Source organism: Mercurialis annua, linkage group LG6 (assembly GCF_937616625.2).
Source record: "Mercurialis annua linkage group LG6, ddMerAnnu1.2, whole genome shotgun sequence".
Lineage (NCBI taxonomy): Eukaryota > Viridiplantae > Streptophyta > Magnoliopsida > Malpighiales > Euphorbiaceae > Mercurialis > Mercurialis annua.
The window spans coordinates 12651929-12677341 of NC_065575.1; the positions used below are offsets into that span (position 1 = coordinate 12651929).

A 25413-nucleotide genomic window follows, 5' to 3' on the forward strand; every position below is an offset into this window, starting at 1 on the left:
AATTTATTTTAGATTTATTGATTAATTGGGTTAAATTGTTAAGTTAGATTAAGTTAAATTGTTAAGTTAATTAGTTTAATTGATTGATTAGGATTAGTATTAGGTTTAGATTTTGATTAATTGGGTTAAATTGTTAAGTTAGATTAATTGGTTGATTAAGTTAAATTGTTAAGTTAGTTTAATTGATTGATTAGGATTAGGATTAGGTTTATTAATTAGGTTAATTAAATTTTATTTGAATGCATTTAAATATTTAAAGTTTTTTTGTCAAAGATTTAAAATATTAATTAAAGTAATAGGTTATATGTGGCGTGATTTGTTGGATTGTGCTATGTAATTTGCTTGCAGGACTTCCCTGAAAAATGGGTGATGCTCATTTTTAGGGGAAGTTCTGCCGAGTTTTTAGTAGAAATTTTTTATTAATACGTGTTTTTATTTAATATGATAGGTTTGCATTCTCTGACAGTCGTTGATAGCCCTTGATAGCCCGCGCACCGTGGTTCCGATTGATCCGGACGTTTCACCTTCTCTTTGCGGTTCTGCCCTTCAACAAGTAGGTTTTATCGCAGTCACAGTGAACTGAGGAGGAGATCGAGCGGCGTGTGCGGGCGGGGATCCAGGACGGACTGCGCCAGATTACCACTGAGGTGGAGGATCTCCGTGCCCAGCAGGCGAGAACCAATGAGAGGATGGCCGAGATTATTCAGGCCGAGATGGCGAAGATGATGCAGACTCTTCCTCCGCAGTATCGCCCACCCCCAGGTCCTTCAGATGATGACGACACTCCGACTTTGTAGTGTCACGTTTGTATTTCTGACATTTTGTGTTTTGTCACTTTTATACATTTTGTGTTATCTTGTTTTATATATTTTCTTATGATATGTAAAATATAACATGTTTTTATATGAAATCGGTCGTTTTTGGAAATTGAGTTTTAATGAGAGTTGCAAATAATAGATTTTACAGATTTTAATCGTCGTGAATTGAATAGGAAAAACAGACGGAAAATAGATAATTCTGTCCAAATTGCGACTATATTTGCGACGGAATTGATTCCGTCGCAAATATTGACAATTTGCGACGGAATTGATTCCGTCGCAAATATTGACAATTTGCGACGGAATTGATTCCGTCGCAAACTTGTATCATTTTGCGACGGAATCAATTCCGTCGCAAATTGTCAATATTTGCGACGGAATCAATTCCGTCGCAAAATGGTACAAATCCGTCGCCAATACGTCTCCCTTTTCATTTTTTGGGAGACGACATTGGCGACGGTGTGTTTGGTTATGGCGACGGGCTGGCCGTCGCCATATTTGCGACGCTCTGGTCGCTAATATTTTAGCGACCAGAGCTTTTGCGACGGACTAATTCCGTCGCAAATCCGTCGCAAATACACATTTGCGACGGAATATGAGTGATTTGCGACGGAATTGTCCGTCGCAAAATCACTGAAATCCAGTAGTGATTCTTCTTTAATGCCATGAAGAATAGAAATATGCAGAATAGTACCACTAGAATCATTTGTGAGAATAGGGTGAGTGTTGATAATCCGGATAGTATTCATAAAGTTTTGACCAGCTTCTATAAGTCTCTTTTGGGTAGTGATTTGAGACCCAGAGAGCATATTGATCAGAAGGTTCTAGATACTGGTGTGAAAGTTTCTGTGGAAAGATAATAGCAAGTTGGATAGCCAGATTACTGAAGAAGAAGTTAGAGCAGCTATTTTCTCTATTAGTTCTGATAAAAGTCCTGGCCCAGATGGTTTTTCTAGCTTATTTTTTAAAGATAGCTAGAATGTTGTTAAAGAGGACTTAGTTGAAGCTACCAGAAATGTGTTTGATTCTGGGAAGCTTATCAGTATTGTTTATGAAACAGCTCTTGCAGTCATTCCTAAAGTGCACAATGCTGAGAAGATTGGGGATTTTAGACCGATTGCTTGTTGCAATGTGGTTTACAAGATAATCACCAAAGTTATTACAGCTAGACTTGGTCCTATTTTGAAGTATGTTGTGTCTCCTAATCAATCAGGGTTTGTTCCTTCCAGAACTATAGCTGACAACATACTGATGGCTCATGAGATTTTGAGAAATTACCATAGAAAAGGGAAAGCCAAAATTGCTCTCAAAATTGATCTCAAGAAGGCTTATGATTCTTTATCTTGGGACTTCTTTGAAGAATGTCTTGCTGGATTGGGGTTTTCTGCTAGAGTTATTAGAACCGTTATGATTTGTGTGAGATCTTCCTCTTTTAGAGTTATTTGGAACGGGTGCCAAGGTGAAGTTTTTTCTGGAGGTAAAGGGTTTAGATAGGGACCCCATGTCCCCTATGTTGTTTGTTCTAAGCATGGAGTATCTCAGCAGGGCCCTTAGAGTTAATCTTGATGATTCTTTCCAATGTCATGATGGTTGCAAGAGCTTAAAGATCAATCACCTCATGTTTGCGGATGATTTGCTGCTTTTTTATAAAGGTGATCTTCATTCTGCTTCGATCTTGATCAATATTCTAAAAAAACTTCAAAAAGGTTTCAACCCTAGATATTAATGCTAATAAAAGCCAAGTTTTCTTTAGTGGTGTTAGAGACAACCTCAAAGCAAAGATTTTGGAGATTTTGGGCTTTACAGAAGGTGTTCTTACTGTGAGGTATCTGGGTATCCCCTTAATCTCCTCCAGGCTTAGTAAAAATGATTGTAAAGATTTTGTGGCTAAGATTACTGCTAAGATCAACTGTTGGACCTCTAAATTCCTCACTTACGTGGGTAGATTACAACTAATTCAATCAGTGTTGAGAAGCATGCATGTTTTTTGGGCAGATGTGGTGATTCTTCCTATATCTGTCACAAATAGTATTGATAGGCTTTGCAGGAACTTCCTTTGGTCTGGTAAGTCTGATAATAAGAATTCCAATCCTGTAGCTTGGAGTGAGGTTTGCAAATCTAAAGATGAAGGTGGCCTGGGCATAATAGATATTGTAATCTAGAATAAAGCTGCTGTTGTTAAGAATATTTGAAATTTAATTTCTGAAAAGCCTTCCATTTGGGCTAGTTGGGTCACTCAGAATAAGCTTAAGAAGCTTAGTTACTGGGGTATTACTAAAAACTGTGATAAAAGCTGGATTTGGAGAGGCCTTCTTAAGATTAGGAAGGAGATCAAGAGCATGTTCAAATATCAGTTTGGTAATGGGAAAAAGTTCTACTTCTGGCATAACCCGTGGTTTAAAGGGCAATCCATTCAGGATTGCTTCCCTAATATCAACACTGAAGATGCTGGTATTAAAAGTAATAGCAAAGTTAAGGAGGTCTGGAAAAATAACCAGTGGAACTTTCCTGACCCAATGGATGATGTCACGTTGAGAGCTTGGGAGGCTATTAAAAATGAAGTTTATGTTAGCAACCAGCAAGATAAAGTGAGATGGAATTGTAGCAGTTCAGGTAATTTCAGTATTGCTTCTGCTTGAAATTATTTCTGCCCTGTTTATCCAAAAGTAAGTTGGTCTAAGTTGGTTTGGAGCAGGAAAAGTATCCCTAAGTTCAACTTGATCCTATGTTGGCTCTTAGAAGAAGGTTAAAAACAAAAGACAAGCTTAAAAAATGGAGAATAGTGGATGATGATATTTGTGAAGTGTGCAATTTGGCTACTGAAACTTTAGACCATTGTTTGTTTGACTGTGTTGAAGTTCAAAAAATTTGGAGTTGTGTTCAAAAGCTTGCAACATTCCTAGCAGTATCAAAACTTGGCAGATGATGATTAGCTGGATGTGCAGGAAAGTTGTGGCAAATCTAGGCTTGCAGGGCTGAGAAGGATTAATTTTGTTGCTACTGTTTACAATGTGTGGCTTGCTAGGAATAAGTAAATTTTCAACAAAATCAAAATGGAGAAGAATCTGATCTTGAAGCATATCAAGAGTGCCATTCTTATTAAGATGGAAGAAAGAGATATTCCTAATTGGGATCGGTATGTATAGCTTAGTTTTGAGTTTGTTGGCTCTGCTGTTCTTGCTTTGTAGTTGCAGCTCTTAGTTTGTAACTTTGGTTGTATTCCTTTTGCTAGTTTGAGCAATAAAGGCCTTTTTGGTGTTTTACCAAAAAAAATAATTAATTATATACATAGAAATACCAATATCTAATAAAAATATAATATGAGGTGTTTATTGAAAAACTAATCATACTATATTTATATTTTTACTAAAATAATTCTAGATCCACTAATAATATATATTAACAAACTATTCATATATAATTTAATATTATATAATATCTAGGATTAATTCCTAAAAAGTCACGACCTTTACACGAATTTTCATTTTAATCACGACTTTTAAAAATTGCTATATAAAACCATGACCTTTCATTTGTTTTCAAATCTATCACCGACTATTTTTCCGGTGAATTTTACCTTTCATTTTTTTTTCAAACTTGCCGGATTATGATGGCCACGTCATCAAAAATACACCAAAAATTGGTTTGGTGATAGATTTGAAAAAAAATGAAAGGTCGCGGTTTTATATGGCAATTTTTAAAAGTCGTGATTAAAATGAAAATTCGTGTAAAGATCGTGACTTTTTATGGAATTAACCCTAATATCTATATTACAATAACTGATAATGTATTATTATTATTATGCTATTTTAAAATCTCCTATAAGATATGGAAAACTTCTAGTGTTTAATTATGAATAAATAAATTAAATTCGTTTTAACGGAATAAAAATTTAAGGAGAATTTAAGAGATTAGAAGATAGATACAAGAATTTAGAGTGGTTCGGATCAATAGTCGATCATACTCCACTAATCAATTAAAAATTAAAATTTAAAATCCATTAATCAAGATTTATAAAGAGTTTAGCTAACTCCAAACTTAGTGATTTATAGCTAAACACAAATTATAAAATTGTCCAAAACCAATCTCTAGCTTATAAGGGTTGATTTCTTTCAAAACTAAACTCTAACGTACAATAATTACGAGTTAACAAATTTACTCCAAAATTAAAACAAATAAAAGTAATTTAAAGTGGAGAGTTTGTTTTTTCAAGTTTTGTAAATCATTAAACTTAAAACAATGCAAATGGGTTTATATTTATATCTGCAAACTCAAAGCAAAACACAAACAAACAAAAGTTACTTTGCTGGAAACAATAATATCGCGCCCATGATATTTCTTGTCGTGCCCGTGACCTAACTAGAAGACATATTTTTTCAACGACTCTTGCCACATGTCATTGCTTTATTGAGGCTTTTAAAATATATTTGTTGAATCTTCAGCAGTCACTAAATGCCAGTGCCCATGACATGATCTTCACACCCGTGACATCCAAAAGAAGTTAGGGTTTTGTGAAACCCATAAATATCGCGCCCATGACTGAATAGGTTGCGCCCTGACATAAGTTTCACGGCTGCAAAAATCCTAAATAACATGAAAATTGAAAATTCAATTTTTGCTAGAATGCTATGAATTAACTTCCGAATGTTCCTAGATGTTTCTACATACTTGTAAACAATATTAGGACACTCATAGTTGATGTTCAAAGTCGGAACAAAGGAGTATGAAAAGACAAAAGTCCAACATTCTCTTCCTTTTTAAGTTTGACAATCAACGTACTAAGTTAAGTAAGAGACAAAATTGATTTTGGCTCCCCCTCACTTTATGCACATAAGATAAAAACGAATTTAAGGCATAAGTAAGAATTTTTCTAAAATATTTAGCATTTAAGCATATAGACAAATGAGCTAATCAAAAGAGATTTTAAAAATAAATATTAGTTTCTCATTCAATTGAGGCGCTAGACACAACTTTGATATGCAAATCAAGCCTAGAACTCAATTAATTGAACTATATTGGTTAAAATGATAAAAAAATTAAGTTGTAATTCATTAAATTGAATATACTAAAGCAAAGTCCAATCATTAAATACGGTTTTAGAACACATCAAAAAAATAGGAGAATAAGATATGAAAATTTAATTTCTCCTTCAAAACAATAATTTTTGAAAACATGGCATAAGATGAATCTATGTTTAAGATATTTAAAATATTTTTAAAATACAGATAATATAAACGGTTTTAAGGTTGCATATCTTGTCATTTTACAAAAATCTTCCTTGGATGCTCATAGAATGCATCCTTACTCTTTGATCATCCTCCATATGAACTCTTGCAATTGGTTTAATAGACATCAAATGTACCTACAAAGCAATTCACTTAGGTATCCAAGCAACTTTGGATCCTTAAAAGTTAATGCTTGAATAGTCCAAAATGATTAACCTTAATTGAACTTTTCTCACATTTTTGTGACCATATTTCATATAATATACACATTAAATTCTATGATTCACATGTGATTGTATTTGAGGCGGTTTGGCTCTAATGGTCTCATGAGAACAAGAACAAGCATGTGAACAAGTATTGGCATGTGAGAATGCATGAACATGTGAGTTCTTATAAGTTTTATTGTTCCACTTTGACTATATGCAGAAGCATAGACATGTCTAAAGGGTCTTGTACCCTTATTGCTCTTAGCCTTTTGAACCAAGAATGGTTTAGATTTTTTAGCATGCATATGAGCCTTCTTTACCCCAATTGGTTTGACCAATTTAGAAGAGACTTTATACACATTTTTGTGACCATATTCATATAATATACACATCAAAGGTTTAACTCAGAAAAGTGGCATTGATTACAAAGAGGCTTTTCACTGGTATCTAAAATAAATCTCTTAGAATCATTATGGCTTAAGTGGCTCATTATGATTTAGAGCTATATCAAATGGATGTCAAACCCACCTTTGTTAATGGAAATTTGGAAGAAATAGTTTATATGGATCGGTCTGAGAATTTTTCTATTAAAAAAATGATCATAGGGTGTGTAAACTAAAGAAATCAATATACATAATTAAACAAATTTCCTATTAAGTTTAATGATATTATTACTTCTTTGATTTTCAAGAAAACATCGTTTATCGTGTATATATATATAGAATTCAGTGGGAGCAAGTTTATTTTTTTTAGTCTGTATGTTGATGATATTTTACTTACCGCTAATGATCTTGGTTTGCTACATTAAACTATGACTTATCTTTTTAATAGTTTTGAAATGAAGGATATGAGAGAAGTCACCTATGTGATAGGAATATAAATATTTCGTGATAGATCACAAGGATTATTAGTCTTATCTCGAAAAGCCTATATTAATAAAATTCTAGAGAGATTTAGAATGGACAAATGCTCAGCTGGGGTAGATTCAGAAGGGGGGACAAACGTAATCTTATGCAATGTTCAAAAAATAAATTGGAACAAGAACAAATAAATAATATTCCTAATGCATCTGGGAGTTTGATGTATGCTCAAACTTGCACCAGACCGAACATCATTTTTGCTGTCAAAATTTTAGGAAGATATCAAAGTAATCCGAGAATAGATCATTAGAAAGCTACAAAGAATTTTTTTAGATACTTTCAAGAAACAAAAGATATTGTGATTTCGATTTTGCTAGATGTATTTTTTGCATGCTCACTTATGCACCTTGAGGTGATTGGATATTGTGATTTCGATTTTGCTAGATGTATTTTACAAAAAAATTAACATTTGGCACTTATTTTTATTAGTTCTTTTTATGAATACTTATTTCTATTAGTTTTTTCGGAATTATTTCTATTAGTTGAAGGAGCAATTTTATAGAAAAGTGCGAAGCAGCCTTTCATTATTGCATCTTTTGTAGAGATTATGTTCGTAGCTTGCTTTGAGGATGTTCATGGATTATGGCTGCATAATTTTATTTCAGAACGAAATTATGATATAAAATATAATAATTTAGAGTAGTTTTTAGCATAAACATTTAAATTTCTTCCGATTTTATAGTTCGAATCAGTGTTTTAAAAATCGGACGAGATTGTCCGTAGAACCGAAAACCGGCCAGTGATCCGGTCTAAAACTATAAAAACCAAAATTTACGGTTGAGTTTGACCGGATGAAAAATACCGATAAACAAGAATTTGTTTAATTTTTTTAAAATTTACTAAACCGATTGAATTAGCCATTAAACCGGTTCATCCGGTTGAATGAAAAACCGATGGCTTTATCAATTTGGTCACCGGTTTGGTTTTTAAAACAATGATTCAATTAAGAGTATTATGATCGATATTCTATATTAGTATAAAACAAAACATTTTAGGTATTTACGAATGTAAAGTTTGCCCACATTATCAGCAGAATATTTTACTAAATTATAAAAAAATTACTATTATATACCTAAACAATAGTTATGTTGCATTAAAGATTACAAAGTGACAAATTTATGGAAGCTAAATAGCTTATGATTGTTGTTTTTTGGTTTGTTCTTTTGAAAGGAATAGCTTATGATTCTTAACTTGCAACTTTTCTTTAGTCAAAAAAAGATTTTTTCTTTATAAAGACAAAGATCGGTTCCCTTATTTGCTCCTTTTCCTTTTTATTTCTTCTCCGTTTTCATAATAAGAGAATTAATTTTAATATATCATCAGTTAATAAAGAAATTATACTGGTTCTTAAGTATCAATCTATTTTTCCATAACGTTAGAATAACTACTACTACTAGTAGTAATTATGTTTAGTTAATTCAATTTAAATTATCCCATAAAATAACATTAGTTCGAAATTATTCACTTTTTAAAAGATAATTACTCAAAACGTTAATATGTAGAAAATAAATAATTATTTTATTTGGTTTATAAATCAACTTTTCAAAAATATATTTTATTTTCAATTAATTAATTTTTTAGAGATAATAATATTTCTAATAACTAACTAACTAACTAAACTAAATATAAATATATTATTGTATTTACATCAATTTAACTAGAGAAATAGAATTTATTTATATTTTTTTAGAAAAAGCTCTTTAGTTAAAAATGAAAGTCAAACTTTAATTTTCTAAAAATAATGTCAAGATTAAGTGAACTAATGCCGAAACTCGAAAATAAATGCTTATTTTTCTATTTTTTTCTCTTTGTTTATTTTCTAAATAAGAGAATTGATCCCAAATATATAATTAGTAATTATATTTTTTTTGATAACTGAAAAAACAGAGTGTTTATGAAAAAAATAAACCTACAATTTTAGTAAAATACTGTATAATTTTTATACTATTTGAATTATAATTTGTTTGGTAATAATTATATCATCAATTTTTTTTTATCAGAAATTTGCTTGTATTGAAAGGGAACTAAAAGTATGAATTATACTTGTCCTCAAATATCAATCTACTGGTATTCCATAACATTAAAATAAGTAGTAATTATGTTTAGTTAACTTAATGTGAATTAAGATTTTCTCATTAAATAAAATTCTACTTCAACATTCTGATTGAGATCTTTGATATGAGTGTTTATCCCATGCATTAGATGTGCCATGTTATAATTACAACAAGCCAATGAAGATTTGCGATAGGGAATCTTTTATTTATTACTTAATTTTTTATTATAATTTTTTCCACATGGCTAATGAACAATTGGTTTGTTGCATGAATGACATGCCGCAACGGTTGCATGCAATAATTTTTTTTTTGATATTGCTGAAAGGAGATGCCACATGGCCAGCTTCTGAATGTATTAATTAAAACAAATCAGCTGAGGAAGATGAACCAATGGAATAAAAAGGGTTAATATTGTAAATAAAGTAAACCCAGATGGGCATTTATTAGTGTGACCATAAATCTCATTCTTCCCACAGTAATCATGGGGACCCACTTTTTGTCTGCTGTATTAGATTTAGCCCTCATTTCAATACTGCTTTTTATAGAAATGTAGTTAATTACTCATTTTATTTAATTTTTTAATTATTTCCAACCTTAATCAAGCTTATGGGTGTTGTTAACTTTCTATAAGGTTGTTTGTGTCAAGTTAGTTGGTAAGCCTATGCAGGCCAGTCATCAAATTGTCCATAAATTATTTGTAAATTACAAAAATTAAAGTGATATTATAGATTATCTTTCCACTTTAGACTGCATAAAAGTTGGATTTGTTTATCAGAAATTCAAACTATAAATTTCATACTCTAAAACCTCTTTCTTTATTTCTTTAGTTTCATATTATTAATTATATTTTTATAATATATTAACTAGAATAAGATCTACACATATTTTCCATCCATTAGTTATTTACTTTTTAAGTAGAATATTGTAGTAATTATTAAAACTAGTTGAGATTCTCTAAATAATTTATTTACATATTGTTTGACTTAATATCATTAAAAACATTAATACTAAGAGATCATTAAAAAGTGAAAAAAATTAAATAGTTTATAGTTCCTTAGAATTAACTCTTGTAAACTTTTTCTCAAAAAAAACTCTCATAAATTTACAATAATACTTCACGAACATATAAAATTACAATATCAATAGAATATATTTTTTTATATAATCAGAAAAGAATGAATGCCTTTTAAAGAAATCGAACTCACAATCTAACAGAAATGCTGCCTAACATTTATACGGTTTGAGTTGAAACTAATAACTAATAAAAAAAAAAGAGTACTACAACTTAAAAAAAAGTTGGAGAGAATGTAGAAAAAAACAAGTCCTAAAAAATGTGGTTAAAACCCCAAAAAAAGAAAAATAAAAAAGAATAAAAAGAGACCGGATGTTGACAAATTTCATGTCACTGTTCTTAGAAGGTCGTTTGTTTGTGTAAAGATTTTCTTATCTGGGATCTCTCTCTCTCTCTCTCTCTTACATCAAACTATATTATTATTACTAATTATTTTAAATCAATTTAAATCCCATATTCTTTTTTTTTCCTTTTAATTTTTGTTTGTTGAGAGAGAAAGTTTAGCAGTAGCAGTGGCCCCAGCAGATCGAAATCTCCTTTTTTTTCTCTTCTTTTTCTTCAATTCTTCAACGGACGATCTATAATCTGAAGTTTCACTCGTACCCATTTGTTTTTTTTAACTTCAATTCTATTCCTTTGTGTAATTTTAGTTTGTGGGTTATGATGTAGATGCTAACTATTTTAATGAATGAATGAATTATTGAATCCATTTGAGGATTCTTCGGAGGAAGGGATAAGAGGATGTGGGTCTGAGGTAAATCTTTTAATTCAACTTGATTTTGGAGTTATTTGTAATTTAGTTCTGTGGCTAATTTGATCTGTTATATTTTTGATCATCTGCTTAATTGGGTGTTTAAGTTTTTACTTAATTGGTTGAGTTGTTCAATGCTTAAATTCTACTTTGAGTTTGATTTATTTCAGTACTTGGGGTTTAATTTGATAAGTGATTCAGCTCAGAATTTAGTATGATAGCTTAGTTCAGATTGTAGTGGCAAGTAATTCTATGACTAATTGATAATTCCTTTCTAGTTAGCCATTAGAATAACCAACAAGGACTTATACTTTGAGTTTCTCATTGATAGTTATTTATAGAGTTTCCTAAATTTCCAGTATGTGGGGCATTACTGCAAGAGATTCGTCTGCTATTTCTTTGGAACAATTAGAATGTCTTTGTATGGCAATGAAATGATTGAGACTTGTTCTATATTTAATTAGTGTATTCTGAAGTTTCTAGTGTTCGAGAATGACATTCTGACAATGCAATTAACTGGAACGTTGGTTCAATTTTTTTAGCTTTGAGAGGCTGGGAAAAGAGTTCATTTCTTTTGTTTTGTTGGAATTGAACATCGGTAGAAGAGTTCAATCTCTTAGGAGACTTGTGATGATGATTTCTGGTTATCTGGTTGGAGGTTTAAGTCTCGTTCAGCTTTCTTATAACTAATGGGTGCATGACGGTTAATGTGGTCATTTATGTCATCAGAAGATTTGGATTTCCAGGAAAGATGTTGATGACTTGTGTTCTCAGCTAAGAATGTGATGAAATCTATAATTTATAAGCAAGCTACCATCTCGCCATCTGAAGCAAGAGTTCTTGTTGCTCATGCTATTTTGGGATAGCTCCTCAGCTAGCTAGTGGCTAGCCTTAGTTGAAGCAATCATTATGGAACTTAAAACCTCTATGGTAATTTTGGCATTGTATCTCCGTTTCTTTGGATGCAATGTTTTACATCAGTTATGTGACTATTTTGGAATCCTCAAGTCAGGACTTCCCTATTGGATAATGAGGTGATTTCATGGAAAAAGATTGCCGATTAATGACGTTTTTAGCCTTGATTTCAAGTTTGAAGTGAATTAAACAGATATCCTTTAGTAAGGAATTTTTAGAGGTCCTAGAGTCCCTATCTAATACTATGACTATAAGGGTAACTATGGCGTGTGCAAATTTTCTTCATTTACATCAAACCACATATGGAAATTGAAATCAATCCTGAAAATCTCTGAGATACTGCTATCTTTAACTTTTTAGCTCATATTTATATTAAACAATACTCAAACCAAATCAACTTACAACCAATATTTGGTTGTCTACGATATATATGCTTTTAAGGATAGTCATCCTTGTTTTGAAAATTCTTTGCAAACTTATTAACTTTCCTTAACATCTTCCTTATCTAGATTTTATAATTTTTAACTTTCTTTTTTATCCTAGGTGTGGGGCCTATGATTGCTTTTATACATGTTGTTTTATACCTTCTTTGGAATCTTTTCCTTATTTAGTTACTGCATCTGTGACTTCATTGGCTATTTAAGCACCGAATCTGGTAGTTTCTGCTGTTGGGTGATCCTTAATTATGCTGTTTAGACGGTGAGACAAGAAAAGTTTGGAGCTTTTCAGCCTAAAAAAGCTGGAAAATGTTGTTCGACATGTGTGTGATTCCATGTTCATGTTCTTACAAGTGTTGATCTTCTGATTCCAGCATGCATCAAACTTAGTAAAAGTCAGTGCTTGTTGATTCAGTACCTAAAGTTGGCATTAAGATAGTTTACGGTCTATTTATGGTTACTTGCATTGTTTTTCTTGCAAGTCTTCTAGGTTGTGGATATACAGACATGAAATTTGAAACTGCATGTGCAGATTATATGTAAACTAAGGATTTCGGGTTCCTACTATGTCAGTATCTGAAATGCTAGTCCCTTCTTCTAAAACAGTGAAACCAATAGAAACTTGGATCATTTTGTTCACAGCACAAATTTCATAAGTGGTCTTTGCTGGTAGCCCGGACTGTCTCGTGATCACACCTTATTTTCCTCCAAGCTCTTGTTATCAAGCAGTTTGCTTATTCCATACAATTGATTTTCAGCCCATTTTTTTGGTAATGCAGTTATAGTATAGAAGAGATATTGATGATGATAGATGAAACCGATAATGAAACACGAGGTGTTACACATTAAGCATAAGAATCGTTATGAAAATTTTCCTAAAAAAAAAAAATAGATATAGAGAAGGCCTTTATCAAATCAAGTAATCAACATGATGTTTGAAGTGTATTCTCTTTGTTTTTTTTTTCTATTCAAGTGCTTCTTTGATTAAATTCTCGTTTCAGTTTTCTTGTGTGGCCATACTATACGTGTTAGAACATGTCAATGCTAAAATTTTCTCGTCACTCAGGCATCATGGCTTTTTAATCTATGTTTTTGCATCTCTCAGATATGCTATTATTTTTTGATAGTGATTTGGATGCACTAATATACTTGTGGGCAAGCTTGTAATTGTTGTTTCTCTCTCTATGGAGCGACAAGGATCTTTGAAGTAGTGGACTCTTAGCAATTTGTTATTTCTTAGTTTCTATATGGTCGCGGCGGTTCAAGGATGATACTTATCTAACAAAGTACAAATCATGTCATTTTGCTGTCCACTATAAACTCATAAACACTTGTTCTAATGAAATTCTCTTCATGTTACAACGAAGTCTATCATATCAATTTTTTTTAATACTTCCATGTTTTCACTACCGCTTACCAGGAATGGGAACAAAAGCGCAGTGTGAAAGCTTCTTTCCAGGATATTTCTCAATGAGAGATCTTAATGAGGATTCTAACAGTTGTAGCTGGCCTCTATATTATGGAGATAGAACATTCACCAATGGGCAGTACTACAATGGTTACTTGCCAAGGTCCATTGCAGATGTGTATCCGGGGTACGACAAGGATGTTGTAAAGCGAACAATGCTGGAGCATGAGGCCATATTTAAGAATCAGGTACTTTTGGTCTCAGAAACCTTTTCTGATAAATGAAATGTTATATGTAGTTTTGTGATGAGCACAATTAATGTTATCTGCAATCTGAATTTAGATTTCCTCTATCTTAGGATGTGTTTGGTTGAATGTTGGGGATGAGAATGTTTATATTTCATATGTTCTTTTGGTTCAGTAAATTAATGTGGGATGAGAATGAGAATCCACTCAATTTTTTATTTTAATTAATAATTTATAATATGAAATGACTTATTTTTAAACAAAACATAATTAAATAATTATATGATAAACTAAAAAATAATTGTTTTATCTTATATCATTCAGTCCAAGTCAACTTCAGTGATTCTCAATATTTCTTCTCTTTGCTTACTAGACAACTGAATGTCTCTTTTTTCTTTTACTCTTTTCCATTTAGCTGTGTGAACTTCACCGCCTGTACAGAATACAGAGGGACTTGATGGATGAAGCTAAAAGGAAAGAATTATATAAAAATAGGATGCCTGTTGAGACATCATTGTCTTCAAGCCCTTTAGCATCTCAAGTGACATCTGAAGATGCTCGGAAATGGCATCTCCCTAGCTTTCCATTGGGAAACTGTACGTACACCGGACCATCTACATCAGGCATTGAAGATATGCATTCTCCACTGAGCTCTATGAAAGGAAGCAGTGCACAAGCTAGCCCATTGCTATCTCAAACTGGCGGTACGTCAAAAGATGTAGAGATATTGGAGTCCAGACCCACAAAAGTGAGGAGAAAGATGTTTGATCTCCAACTTCCAGCTGATGATTACATAGATACCGAGGAAGGTGAACGACAGAAGGATGATAACGCATGTGGTGTTTCTGGTTATTTTCCAAATAAGAATCATAAAGCTGCACATGAGAGTGCAAATAGTCTGTTTACTGGAACAGTTGGAAAAAATAATTGCCACAGAGATGCATTGCAGTCGGAGTCATTCTTTAAGAAAAAAAATAATCTGGCCGACTTAAATGAGCCTATTGATCTTGAAGATACAAATGCATCTGCAAATGATCTTCTAGCCTGTACTTCCTCCCATTGCGATTCTCAAGAGCATGAACTGGCTGCTAAGTTGAAGTCACAGTTTCATGGATTCCCCCAAGAAATTTCGTGGAACTCTCACCATGTGAAAAATAATGGAAATCTTAGTACTCTGCCTCCGCAAAATAATGTAGAGAAATTGTGGTTTCCCCAGATGCTTAACTCAGGTATGGTCTTTTTGAATTTGCCCTTTGGTTTCTTTGTTTCAATTCTTCATTATACAAATTATGTCCTTTCAGTTAGCTCAGCAAATAATAAATGTCATCTTGAGGAAGAGTTTGTTCCTTAACAAACCATTTTACTGGTAGACCATCCATTGACCATATATGACTGTTTTGATACACTTTGTGGAATTACATATCTGCTGTTATTTTTCCTTTTCTTAAGTTTAAAAAATTGAGGCATTTCCCTCTAGGATTGTGTACCCTTTGGTTCTTGGTGTCCTCATATGATGCTCTCTCTTGTTGCAGGGCACAGTAAAAATAATTTGAATTCTATTTCTCAAGGTCGTCAGCCAGAAATGGTGCCTTCATCTTCCCAGCAAATACCAATTCTGTTTAATAAAACTAACGAAACTGCATCTCTTTTTCTTTCTGGTCAAAGCAAGGTAGATCCATTGAGAGGGAGAATGTTTAATGGTTCAGAAATTTCTGACAGAAATAATGAGATCTCTGACAATAACCATCAAGTATCAGTTGTTGCTTCCAATACCCCCAATCAATATGCAACTGATCCTTCTGATTTGAGTAAGTCATGGTCACGCTCTATTTCATCTTTTGAAAAGCTTAGTGGAAGCTTTAGCCAGAAGTCGATACCAGTTCAAATGCACCCATACTTGAACTCATCTGGGACCTTGAGTAGGAGTTCTCAGTCATCGACTCAGAGTCATTGTGTTTTGGGAGATCGGTGGAATTACTCAACCAGCTCTGCATCTAACCTGAGAAATGGAACTGAAATGCCTGGCCGAAATGGATTTTACCATGGGTCCTCGTCAGGGTCCAAGGAACTACTGGTTCAGTTTCCTGCAGGCAACTGTAATAATTTGCACTGCAGTAGTGCATCCCCTGCACATTTCACTGGTCATAATTCAGTGAATCTCTACAAGAGTTCAAATTGTATTGAATTGAGGTCCGCAAAAGATATGCACTTGAATGGAGCGGTTCCAAATGGCCGCTCAGTCAACATGTCTTCCCAGCAAGGGCCTGAGATCATTGATTTAGAAAGAAACCAGGAGGATCCTGTTGTCACTTTGGCCTGGCTAAGAGCCAAGCCAAATCGTAAAGATGAGGCTACAAATACAGGTGTGGATTTGAATACACTGTGCTCGAGTGACACGGAATCTTCTCTAAATTTACTGTCTAATGAAAATGATGCTGGAAGAGTTCTTAATAAAGTAGTTGTTCAGGGTATGAAATCAACTTGTCCCATTGTTGTTGAAGGTAGTAGGACCGAAATAAGAGACTATCCAAGTTGCAGAAAAATTCTTGGCTTTCCTATTTTTGAAAAGCCGCAAATTTCAAAGATGGAGCCTTCTTCATTTACCTCTCCTTCTGTGTCTCTATGTCAGCCATCTCAAGATGTAGAAAATAACAGGAAAAGTAGGGTTTTTGATATTAACTTACCTTGTGAACCGGCAATTTCAGACTGTAGTGAAGATGCTGCAGCCGAGGAGGTGGTAATTGAAAAAGGAAGAGTCCGACAACATTTTGATTTGAACTCCTGTATAACTGAGGATGAAGGTTCTTTAATGCCTTGTATCCCAGGCTCTAATGTGAGGTATATTTCCGGGATAGATTTGGAAGCTCCTGCAGTTCCTGAAACTGAAGAGGATGTCATTCCTGGAGGTGAAAAGGCTGATGGAGTTCCTACACAATTATCAGAGTGCAGAGCTGAAAGCCCACCCGATGATTTTGCCAGAATAGCAGCAGAGGCAATAGTTTCCATTTCTATAACCAGATACCGCAGACAACAAGATGATGCTGTCGGAAATCCATCAATGACAGACCCTCTTCATTGGTTTGTGGATATTGCTTCTACTTTTGGAGAGGATATTGAGAGCAAATGTGCTGCTTTGGTAACTGAGGATGGTAAAGAAGATGATGGGTCATTATCAGAAGATTACTTTGAGTCTATGATTTTGAAATTGGCGGAGACCAAGGAAGAAGATTATATGCCAAAGCCTTTGGTTCCGGAGAATTTTAAACTAGAAGAAACAGCAACAGCTTCATTACCAACTAGAGCCCGAAGAGGGCAGGCAAGAAGAGGCAGGCAGCGAAGGGACTTCCAAAGGGACATCCTTCCCGGCCTTGCTTCCTTATCAAGGCACGAGGTTACAGAAGATCTTCAGACATTTGGAGGGCTGATGAGAGCAACAGGCCAATTGTGGCAGTCGGGATTAACGAGAAGGAACTCTACAAGAAACGGTTGTGGGAGAGGGCGGAGGCGCTCCGTAATTAGCTCGCCTCCTGTAGTGATAGCAACCCCACCTTGTACTCCCCTAGTACAGCAGCTTAATAACGTTGAAGTGGGACTGGAGGACATAAGCCTAACAGGGTGGGGGAAAACACCTAGACGCCCTCGCCGACAGAGATGTCCTCCCGGTAATCCTCCTGCTCTCCCTTTAAGTTAATAATCGCAAGAGGCTTTGGTTTGTCGGTTATTTCTGTAACAGAGGGAAGTGGACGGATTAACTTCTGAGGTTGCGAGGCATTTGGGGATTCTTTGTACATTTGGTAGTCCATAATTTGGGTCCCCTCCATAAGCTGTGTTTGTATTATTGATAAATAATGTTGCATGATTTTTTCCTTGATATAGCATTACTTTGGGTTGTGTATGCACTTTGGTTTTACAGCATTGCATGTCTTCATCCACTCTTGTCCAAGCGGCCGTCTTTTCCCAATGAGGTTAAGGCTGAAACTAAATTATGGTTGCAATCTGGGTAATCTTCGGCAACAGTTTCTTGTCCTCAGCATTTACTTTTTGTTGGAAAACAAGTTTATTTAATTTGTCATTTAACCTTTTCATCTAGTTTGATGAGCAATTGATCTTTTTTTTTTTTGTAAGTTTAGTTCGAACTCCGAAAGAGGTTCTACTAGAAGGAATGACTGAATTGTTCACTGCTATTTAAGGCACGTTCGATGCCATATGTCTTAGAATAAGAATTGTGATAGAATGAGAATCATATTCTGTATTGTAACGGCCCAGAATTCAAGGACGAATTTTTGTAAGGCAGGAAGAATGTAATACCCCGTGCGTTTGGCGTTGCTGGAATTGGCAATTTATCTTTTTTTTTTCTTCTGATAACCCGAGCTAATAGGACAAAAAATATCGAAGTGATTGGATAGGTAAGTCCCGAGTAAGTCAGTTTTAAGAATTCTAATACGGAAAGTTTGATATTAGAATACATTTAAGAAATAAATTTGGGACAAAAAGGAACGGTAAGAAAAGTTATAAAAAAAATAAAGTTTAGATCCCAATTTGGTAAATAATAAGTTAAATCTCCGGAATTGCAATTAAAATATTATCGACGGAAATTGGTGATTTTGGATTAGTATTATTTATTTGGATGAGTTAAAATGAATAATTAACGTTTGGTTAAAAGGATAAGTTTGAAAGAGAAATGGTTTAAGTTAATGAAATGAAGGATTAAAGTGGAAATTTAACCATGATATATAAGGTTAACCATATGAATCATAAACTAGAACAAGAAGAAAGAAACTTGCATGTGAGGGTTTCTGATGAAGAACTTGCGATCGATAGGGTTTCGCCGTTTCTCATGCGAATCCCGCGTTCTTGGTGTCAATCTCTCCGAAATTCAATCCTCTACCTTCCCCGAGCTTCGAGACAAGGTATGATTGAGATGTTGGCTTAGGATTTTGAAGGTTTTAGGACTGTTTCTGTTATGCCGTTACGGTATGGATCGAACTTACGTAAAACACGTTAAAATCATTGTTTTTGATCGTTTCGGAGTTGGGTTTTGAGGTATATACGTGCTTACGCATGTCGGGATGGTTTTGGACAAGATTTGGTGTGAAAATTGTGATGTGAGGGGCTGATTATGTTTCCGCACGTCGTGAGACATTGTCACGCGATGTGAGGCCAAGTCTCGCGACGCGAGACAGCCTCTCATGTCGTGAGACCCTCTCTCACGACGTGAGAGAGTGTGCCTAGCCACCGATGACCCCTACTTGTCGTGTCGAGGTCCGACACGACATACCCCAACCCGGACACGTCCGTGGACTCCGAAAACGTAAGAAACGATCGTCGAACTTGACGATTCGTATTAGGTTTCAACTAGATGTTCCGAACGAAGTTTAATCGGTTAATAGAATACCTCGAAGGGTATTAAACGTGCATAAAATATTGGTTCGTACTTAACAAGTTACGTATCGTTTTAAAAATAAAATGGAAATACCAAAATCTATAACCTAGGGTTTTAGGTTTACAAGGTTCACGTTTATATACTAAACGTGTATTTGATTTGAACATATAACAGACGTATCGGAAAGCTACGAGGTAGGCGTATTGGGATTAGCCGAGTTTGATCAGCATATCAAGTACATTGTAGATTGGATAGTGGTCCAAGTGAGTAACATTTTACTTTCGTGCATTATTCATAAAAGCTATTTTAGATATTATAAATAGTATTGTCGCATACATCGCATATTATATGATTTGAATTGCATAATGTATCGTTACTTGATTGTTTAAAGTATAAGAATCTGGTGTTCGATCCGAGGGAACAACTACCTATTGGGTGTCAATAGACTGTATGATCACTAGTTTCGGATAAGTCTTAGCAAGTAGAATAAGACTAACTTATTTGTGAATGCGATACGAGGTCAGCATGGTTGAACTATCCCGCGGCTTGTATCTAGTGAATCGCCATGGTTGAATTATCCCGGGACTCCGCTGTATTGTTGGACTTAAGATGGTATATGGCATAATGGTTAAACTATCTTGATGCCCGACTAGATGGTGGTTGACATGGTTGAACTATCCCATAACCTACCATCAAGATTAATTGATCGTATTTGTTATGAATACTAAGAATGTAATACCCCTAAATATTTAATTATCTAATTGGGCCACGTGTCCAGTTTTGAGTCACCAGAGTGGCAATATCGGAAAGTCTTCCGATAAGAGTAAGATAAATAAGTTTTAGTAGATCGGTTTAAAAGAGATTATAGCAAAGAATTTAACGTTATATTCCAATTCTAAAGTTGGAATTGGAATTAGAAAAGAAAGAATGTTAAGAAAGTTGCAAAATAAAGTATAGGGACTAAAGTGGTAATTTAGCCATATAAATTCCGAAGGGAAATTATTTTGCCTAGATCTGCGAAATGTTGTATAGTATATGTGGTAAAAGTTTCGGGTCAATCGGAGACCTTTTAAAATCTGGACGCGGATACGTTTTGGGCTAAATTGCAACTTTGAGAAGTTTAAGGGCTAAAGTGTAAATTATCCAATTAAGCTTCGAGATTAGTAATCAAAGGATTTTGACGGAAAATAATAATGTTGAATTAGTATTATTTATACAAATATAAATAATACGTAAGTAATCGAGTTAAAAGAATAATTTAGCCGTTTGGTTAAATTAGAAAGTTTAAAAGAGAATTGGTTTAAGTTAAAGAAATGAAGGACGAAAGTGGCTAATTAGCCAAGATATATATATATATATATATATATATATATATATATATATATATATATATATATATATATATACATATATATATATATATATATGTTTCTTAAGAAGAAGGAAATAAAGAATGATCAGGAGCAGACGAAGAAAGAAAACGGCGATCACTTCGATCCGTCGCGGTTTCGCCATTTCTCGTCCAAATCGATATTCTCACGCCAATGGATTAAGAATTCGATTCTCTATCATCGTTAAGCTTCAAATCGAGGTAAGCTTGACGTTTTTATTGTGAGAATTAGTAAATTAGGGTTATATCGTTTTAACGAATTAAACGAATTGTAATCGCGTTTCTATAGTCGTATTTGGTGAGATTCGAATTGGGTTATATGTTAAAATGAAGCGGAAGCATGTCGGGAGTGCCGGAAAGAGGCGAAGCGCCCGGAAAATGACTTTTCCGGGGGCTGTCAAGGGTGTGCGTTCGCACACATTGAGTGTGCGTTCGCACACTCCTTGAATTTTGGGGTGTGCGTTCGCACACTCATTGTGTGCGTTCGCACACTACCTAAATGTTGCCAGATTGAGAAATCCTACGGTCAGTTTATAGATTTGCCTCTTAGGAACGCCTCTGTCCAATTTTATCTCGATCCAACGGTTCAATTGGGAGAGATCGTCGTTTTACTAAACAGTGTCAGTGCGCAGGCAGCACCTGCGCATTGTCCTGAAAACTACTTGAAACTTCAGCGGAATGAAACTAAACCCTAAAGTTTAAAGGTATCATACGTATTGGAATACGATTAAGAGATATAACAAGTATCTCGACTAAGTATTAGAATACGATCAAGGTTAAGAGTCGTATTTGAACTACGATTATATTAACCTAAGTTTATAACTTAGAGTTTTGATATTAAGCCTACGTTTATGGATTAAACGTACAAGTAACTCGACTAAGTAACTGACGTATCGACGAGCTACGAAGCCATTGGGCCGAAGTGTTTACGTGATTGGACAATGCATGGAGCTTACGCTTGCGGATTATAATAGTGCAGTTTTGGATAGCGGTCACTGTGAGTGGCAATTTACTTTCGCGTATTATTATTATTATAAAAGTTATTTTCATATATTGTGAATGTTGATATCTATACATCGCATTTATATGATTTGTTTGTATGGGCTTTTGTTATGTTTGATTGCTTTGATACATCAACCTTGTGGTGATGTTTATGACCTGCATGATATATATTAGATTGGTTTGTGTGAGTTAAATCGGATACATCGGTTGGCTTTGCTATCGATGTCAGACATATCCGATACATCGGTTGGCTTTGCTATCGATGTCAGACGTATGAGATACATCGGTTGGCTTTGCTATCGATGTCAGGAATATAGGATACATCGGTTGGCTTCGCTATCGATGTCAGACATGTAAGATACATCGGTTGGCTTCGCTATCGATGTCAGGAGGATGAGGTTAAGTACAATAGTTATGAAATGAAAAGCCATGAATTATATTCTGAGTATGCGATGTTGTAAATTTAATAATACCGTTAGTAACTTGCAAACTCACTCAGTATTTTCCCAAATACTGACCCCTCACTCTGATGTTTGCAGGTAGTCGGAGTTGGATCAGACAAACCATATTCATTGTGTTAGAAGTCGTTGGACTTGCACAAGTATGAGGTCCTAGAGCTGCAGTAGTCAATAGGAGTCAGTAGCAGATTTGTGAATTGAATTCAAATGATTGATTTTAATGTAAACTCTGATATAATATTTTAATATCTATAATTATATTATTTAAAAGAGTTTTCTGAAAATGTTTTATATACAATATTATACTTTTAAATGCGAAAAATTATTAATGGTTTTAGGCTTGCTATGGGTTTTGGAGCTACCACTCCCATTCCCTAGCGCCGGTCTCGGCTCAATAATTTGGGTCGTGACAATTGTGGTATCAGAGCAGTTGGTCCAGTTACCTCTGCTAATATGTGTTTTGTCGGTTAAATGACCTAGGAACTACTGCAGCGATAGAGTTGAGTCTGTCTGATCCAAGTCGTTAGTGTGATTTGATTTGAGATAAGTATGATAAGTGATTTGTGAAATGTTTACTTGTTTCTTGTGACACGTATATACGAGATATATACGTATATATTGTTTTGATGAGACATGCATATATGATATGCATTTGAGATGAAGCTTCTAGGAGATGTATTGCCTCCTATGAATAGAATATATTAAGAGAATTGTAATTTGATGATATGTATGTATGTGTGTTTAATATCATATAAAGTAAGATATGTTATTGGATTCGATCGATCGAAATTTCAGAAAGAATGTGAAGAAGGAATGCAAAGTTGTAGAAGTTAAGGAACTTTCCAGAAGCAGAGTTTAAAGGTCTAGAGAACTTACAAAACTCGAAGTTTATAACTTTTAAAAGTTATTTGTTTAACGATTCTGAAAGCATAATTGTGCCTAGACCCGATATAGAAATACATGATTGCCACGACATTGATAGAAATGCATCACTACATACATCAATACATGCATTAATAGGACATGCATCATATGCATTATGTTCAGACGAAGAGGTGAGATGTGGCAACTCTTTGTGGATGAGAGACGTCATCACCCTAGTGCACAATTTTGCTAAGATTTAAATGAAATTTTCAAATGAGTCGTTTTATTTGAAAGAGTTTTCAAGAAATTTTGTTTTTATATAAGTATACCTAGACCAGAACTCTGTGATGGAAGTGAGGTGCTCGCGAGCAAGCTGCGGTCAAGACTATGAGACGAATGAATACGTATAATTGAAAAAACATAGGATTTGTGCCTCTAGTTATTGAACTTAGCTTTGATTAAACAGGCTAGTACACAGCTAGAATAATATATGTGTTCGGATAATAATTTATATCCGATTAATAATGTATAGAACATGTATGATGTGATTTGATACTGATGATGTTTGATTAAGTCCATGTGAGTGGAATGCTCGCAAGACTTAAGATGCGATACGTAATCAAGAAAATCTAGGGAACACTGGTTTTCTTGAATTCGGTCAATATAGATGCTATAGCTACGATAGTAATATACGTATAACATATACAACGCGAGTATATGTTTGATAACTTGCTAAGTCTACAATGAGTCAGAGCACTCAGAAGACTTGCAATAAGAGACCTCGCTCCAGAAAGCCTAAGGGAAGGAGACGTTCCTAAAGTCCAACTTACGTGGACAGCGGTCAGCTGCGGTGACTAGTAGGTGTTATATTTTAAGGAATTCACCAGGATTCCTTCATGTATTCGCCATACTATGAATAAAGAACTGCGCGAACGCGCGCTGTTGCATAGCAAGTGTATGAGGCGCGAGAAGAAAATCGAGGTAACGAAAGCGAATACAACCTAGTCCAATTGGCCAGTAAAGGCTAGAAACGAGATGAAGGTCAACGGGAATCTAGCAAGATAAAGGGGAATATACAGGCATCAGGAATGCCGTAGTAGTCCAATGTCATTATGAATCAGTTAGCCGTAAAAGCAACTGATATAAGGAATTGAATATCAATAATAGGACGATGGAGACAAAGATAATATTAACGTGAAGAAGGGAACACCTATAGAGAGTTGATAGTGGTATACATAAGTTAAGACTAAAAGAGTTTAACGGATTAAGCGATATGCTAGATTCTCTGGGAGAAATAAAGTAAGATGTTCGTATACATCGAGTGAAAGAAGGACAAATAGTATTGTTGATCAAGATGTCGATGAAAGGTTCAACCTATGATTAGTTCCGACATGCAGATAGAGCGGTGAAAGACCACATAACATAAACTAAGTTTGTGACCCGATTTAGAAAATTCTTTCAACTATTAGTTCCGGTTAAGGATAATCGGAAAAGATCAAGGTACTTAGATTAAGAGACAAACAACAAGAACTGTAATCGGTGAAATGAGAGTTGAAACTTCCACCTTAAGATTTCGGTTATGAAGCGGAATAGTAAGTTGTGAAAGGTACAAACGTAATGGATGTTTGTGAAGTGTTAACCTTAGACTGCAAGTTAGATCAAATAAAGAGTGATGTGATCAGTTTAGAAGATTGATTATGATCCTTAAAGGATTAAGATGTATTAGGCACGATCAAATTTGTTTGATACATTCCCAAAAAGAGATCCTCAAGAAGAGGACTTCGGGAAAGAAGAGTTATCAGACGAGTTCGATGTCGAGAAGTACCGGAACGAGTATTTCTGGTCCAATGTACGGAAATATCGCAATCTGAGGGAGGATGCAGAGATAGCCAGCAATCAGGCACAAGTGGCTCTGGATTAGGTTGGGAGGCAAATGCGCTCCTTTTCATGAGGAATGCTACCAGTGGAACTGTATTCCACTGACTTTCTGCGTATGGTCAAGAGAGTGCCAAAAGTACATGATATGTATGATAAAGTATAAGGATGCAAAAATAAATTATGGATAATAAGAAATCGGTTAAAGTAATCAGAGTTAAGGAAAGTATGGATAACCTGCGTATGACGCAAGGAATTCGATAAGAATGATCGAGGAAAAGAAAAAGAGAAAAGTCACGTGAAGAATTGATAAAGAAATTAGAGAAATGAAAATCTATGTAGTCACAAACACATAGAAACAAGGAAAGATAAAGATAACAGAGATATAGG

The 25413-nt window shown here is 34.4% G+C and overlaps 1 protein-coding gene across 1 annotated transcript; it reads left to right on the top strand.

Moving 5' to 3' along the window:
- Positions 1-10645: 10645 nt before the first annotated feature.
- On the top strand, positions 10646-17946 carry LOC126686752 (uncharacterized). Its single transcript, XM_050380978.2, has 4 exons — positions 10646-11049; positions 13819-14054; positions 14467-15280; positions 15584-17946. Exons 2-4 carry the CDS (start codon positions 13821-13823, stop codon positions 17740-17742), a joined length of 3207 nt encoding a protein of 1068 aa, XP_050236935.1. The 5' UTR covers positions 10646-11049; positions 13819-13820; the 3' UTR covers positions 17743-17946.
- Positions 17947-25413: the final 7467 nt, after the last annotated feature.

Excerpts from the sequence above, each read along its gene's own strand:
- LOC126686752 (XM_050380978.2), top strand. The coding sequence starts at position 13,821 with ATGGGAACAAAAGCGCAGTGTGAAAGCTTCTTTCCAGGATATTTCTCA. Across the intron at positions 14,055-14,466 it reads AGGCCATATTTAAGAATCAG|CTGTGTGAACTTCACCGCCT; the intron begins GTACTTTTGGTC and ends TTTTCCATTTAG. Across the intron at positions 15,281-15,583 it reads TCCCCAGATGCTTAACTCAG|GGCACAGTAAAAATAATTTG; the intron begins GTATGGTCTTTT and ends CTCTTGTTGCAG.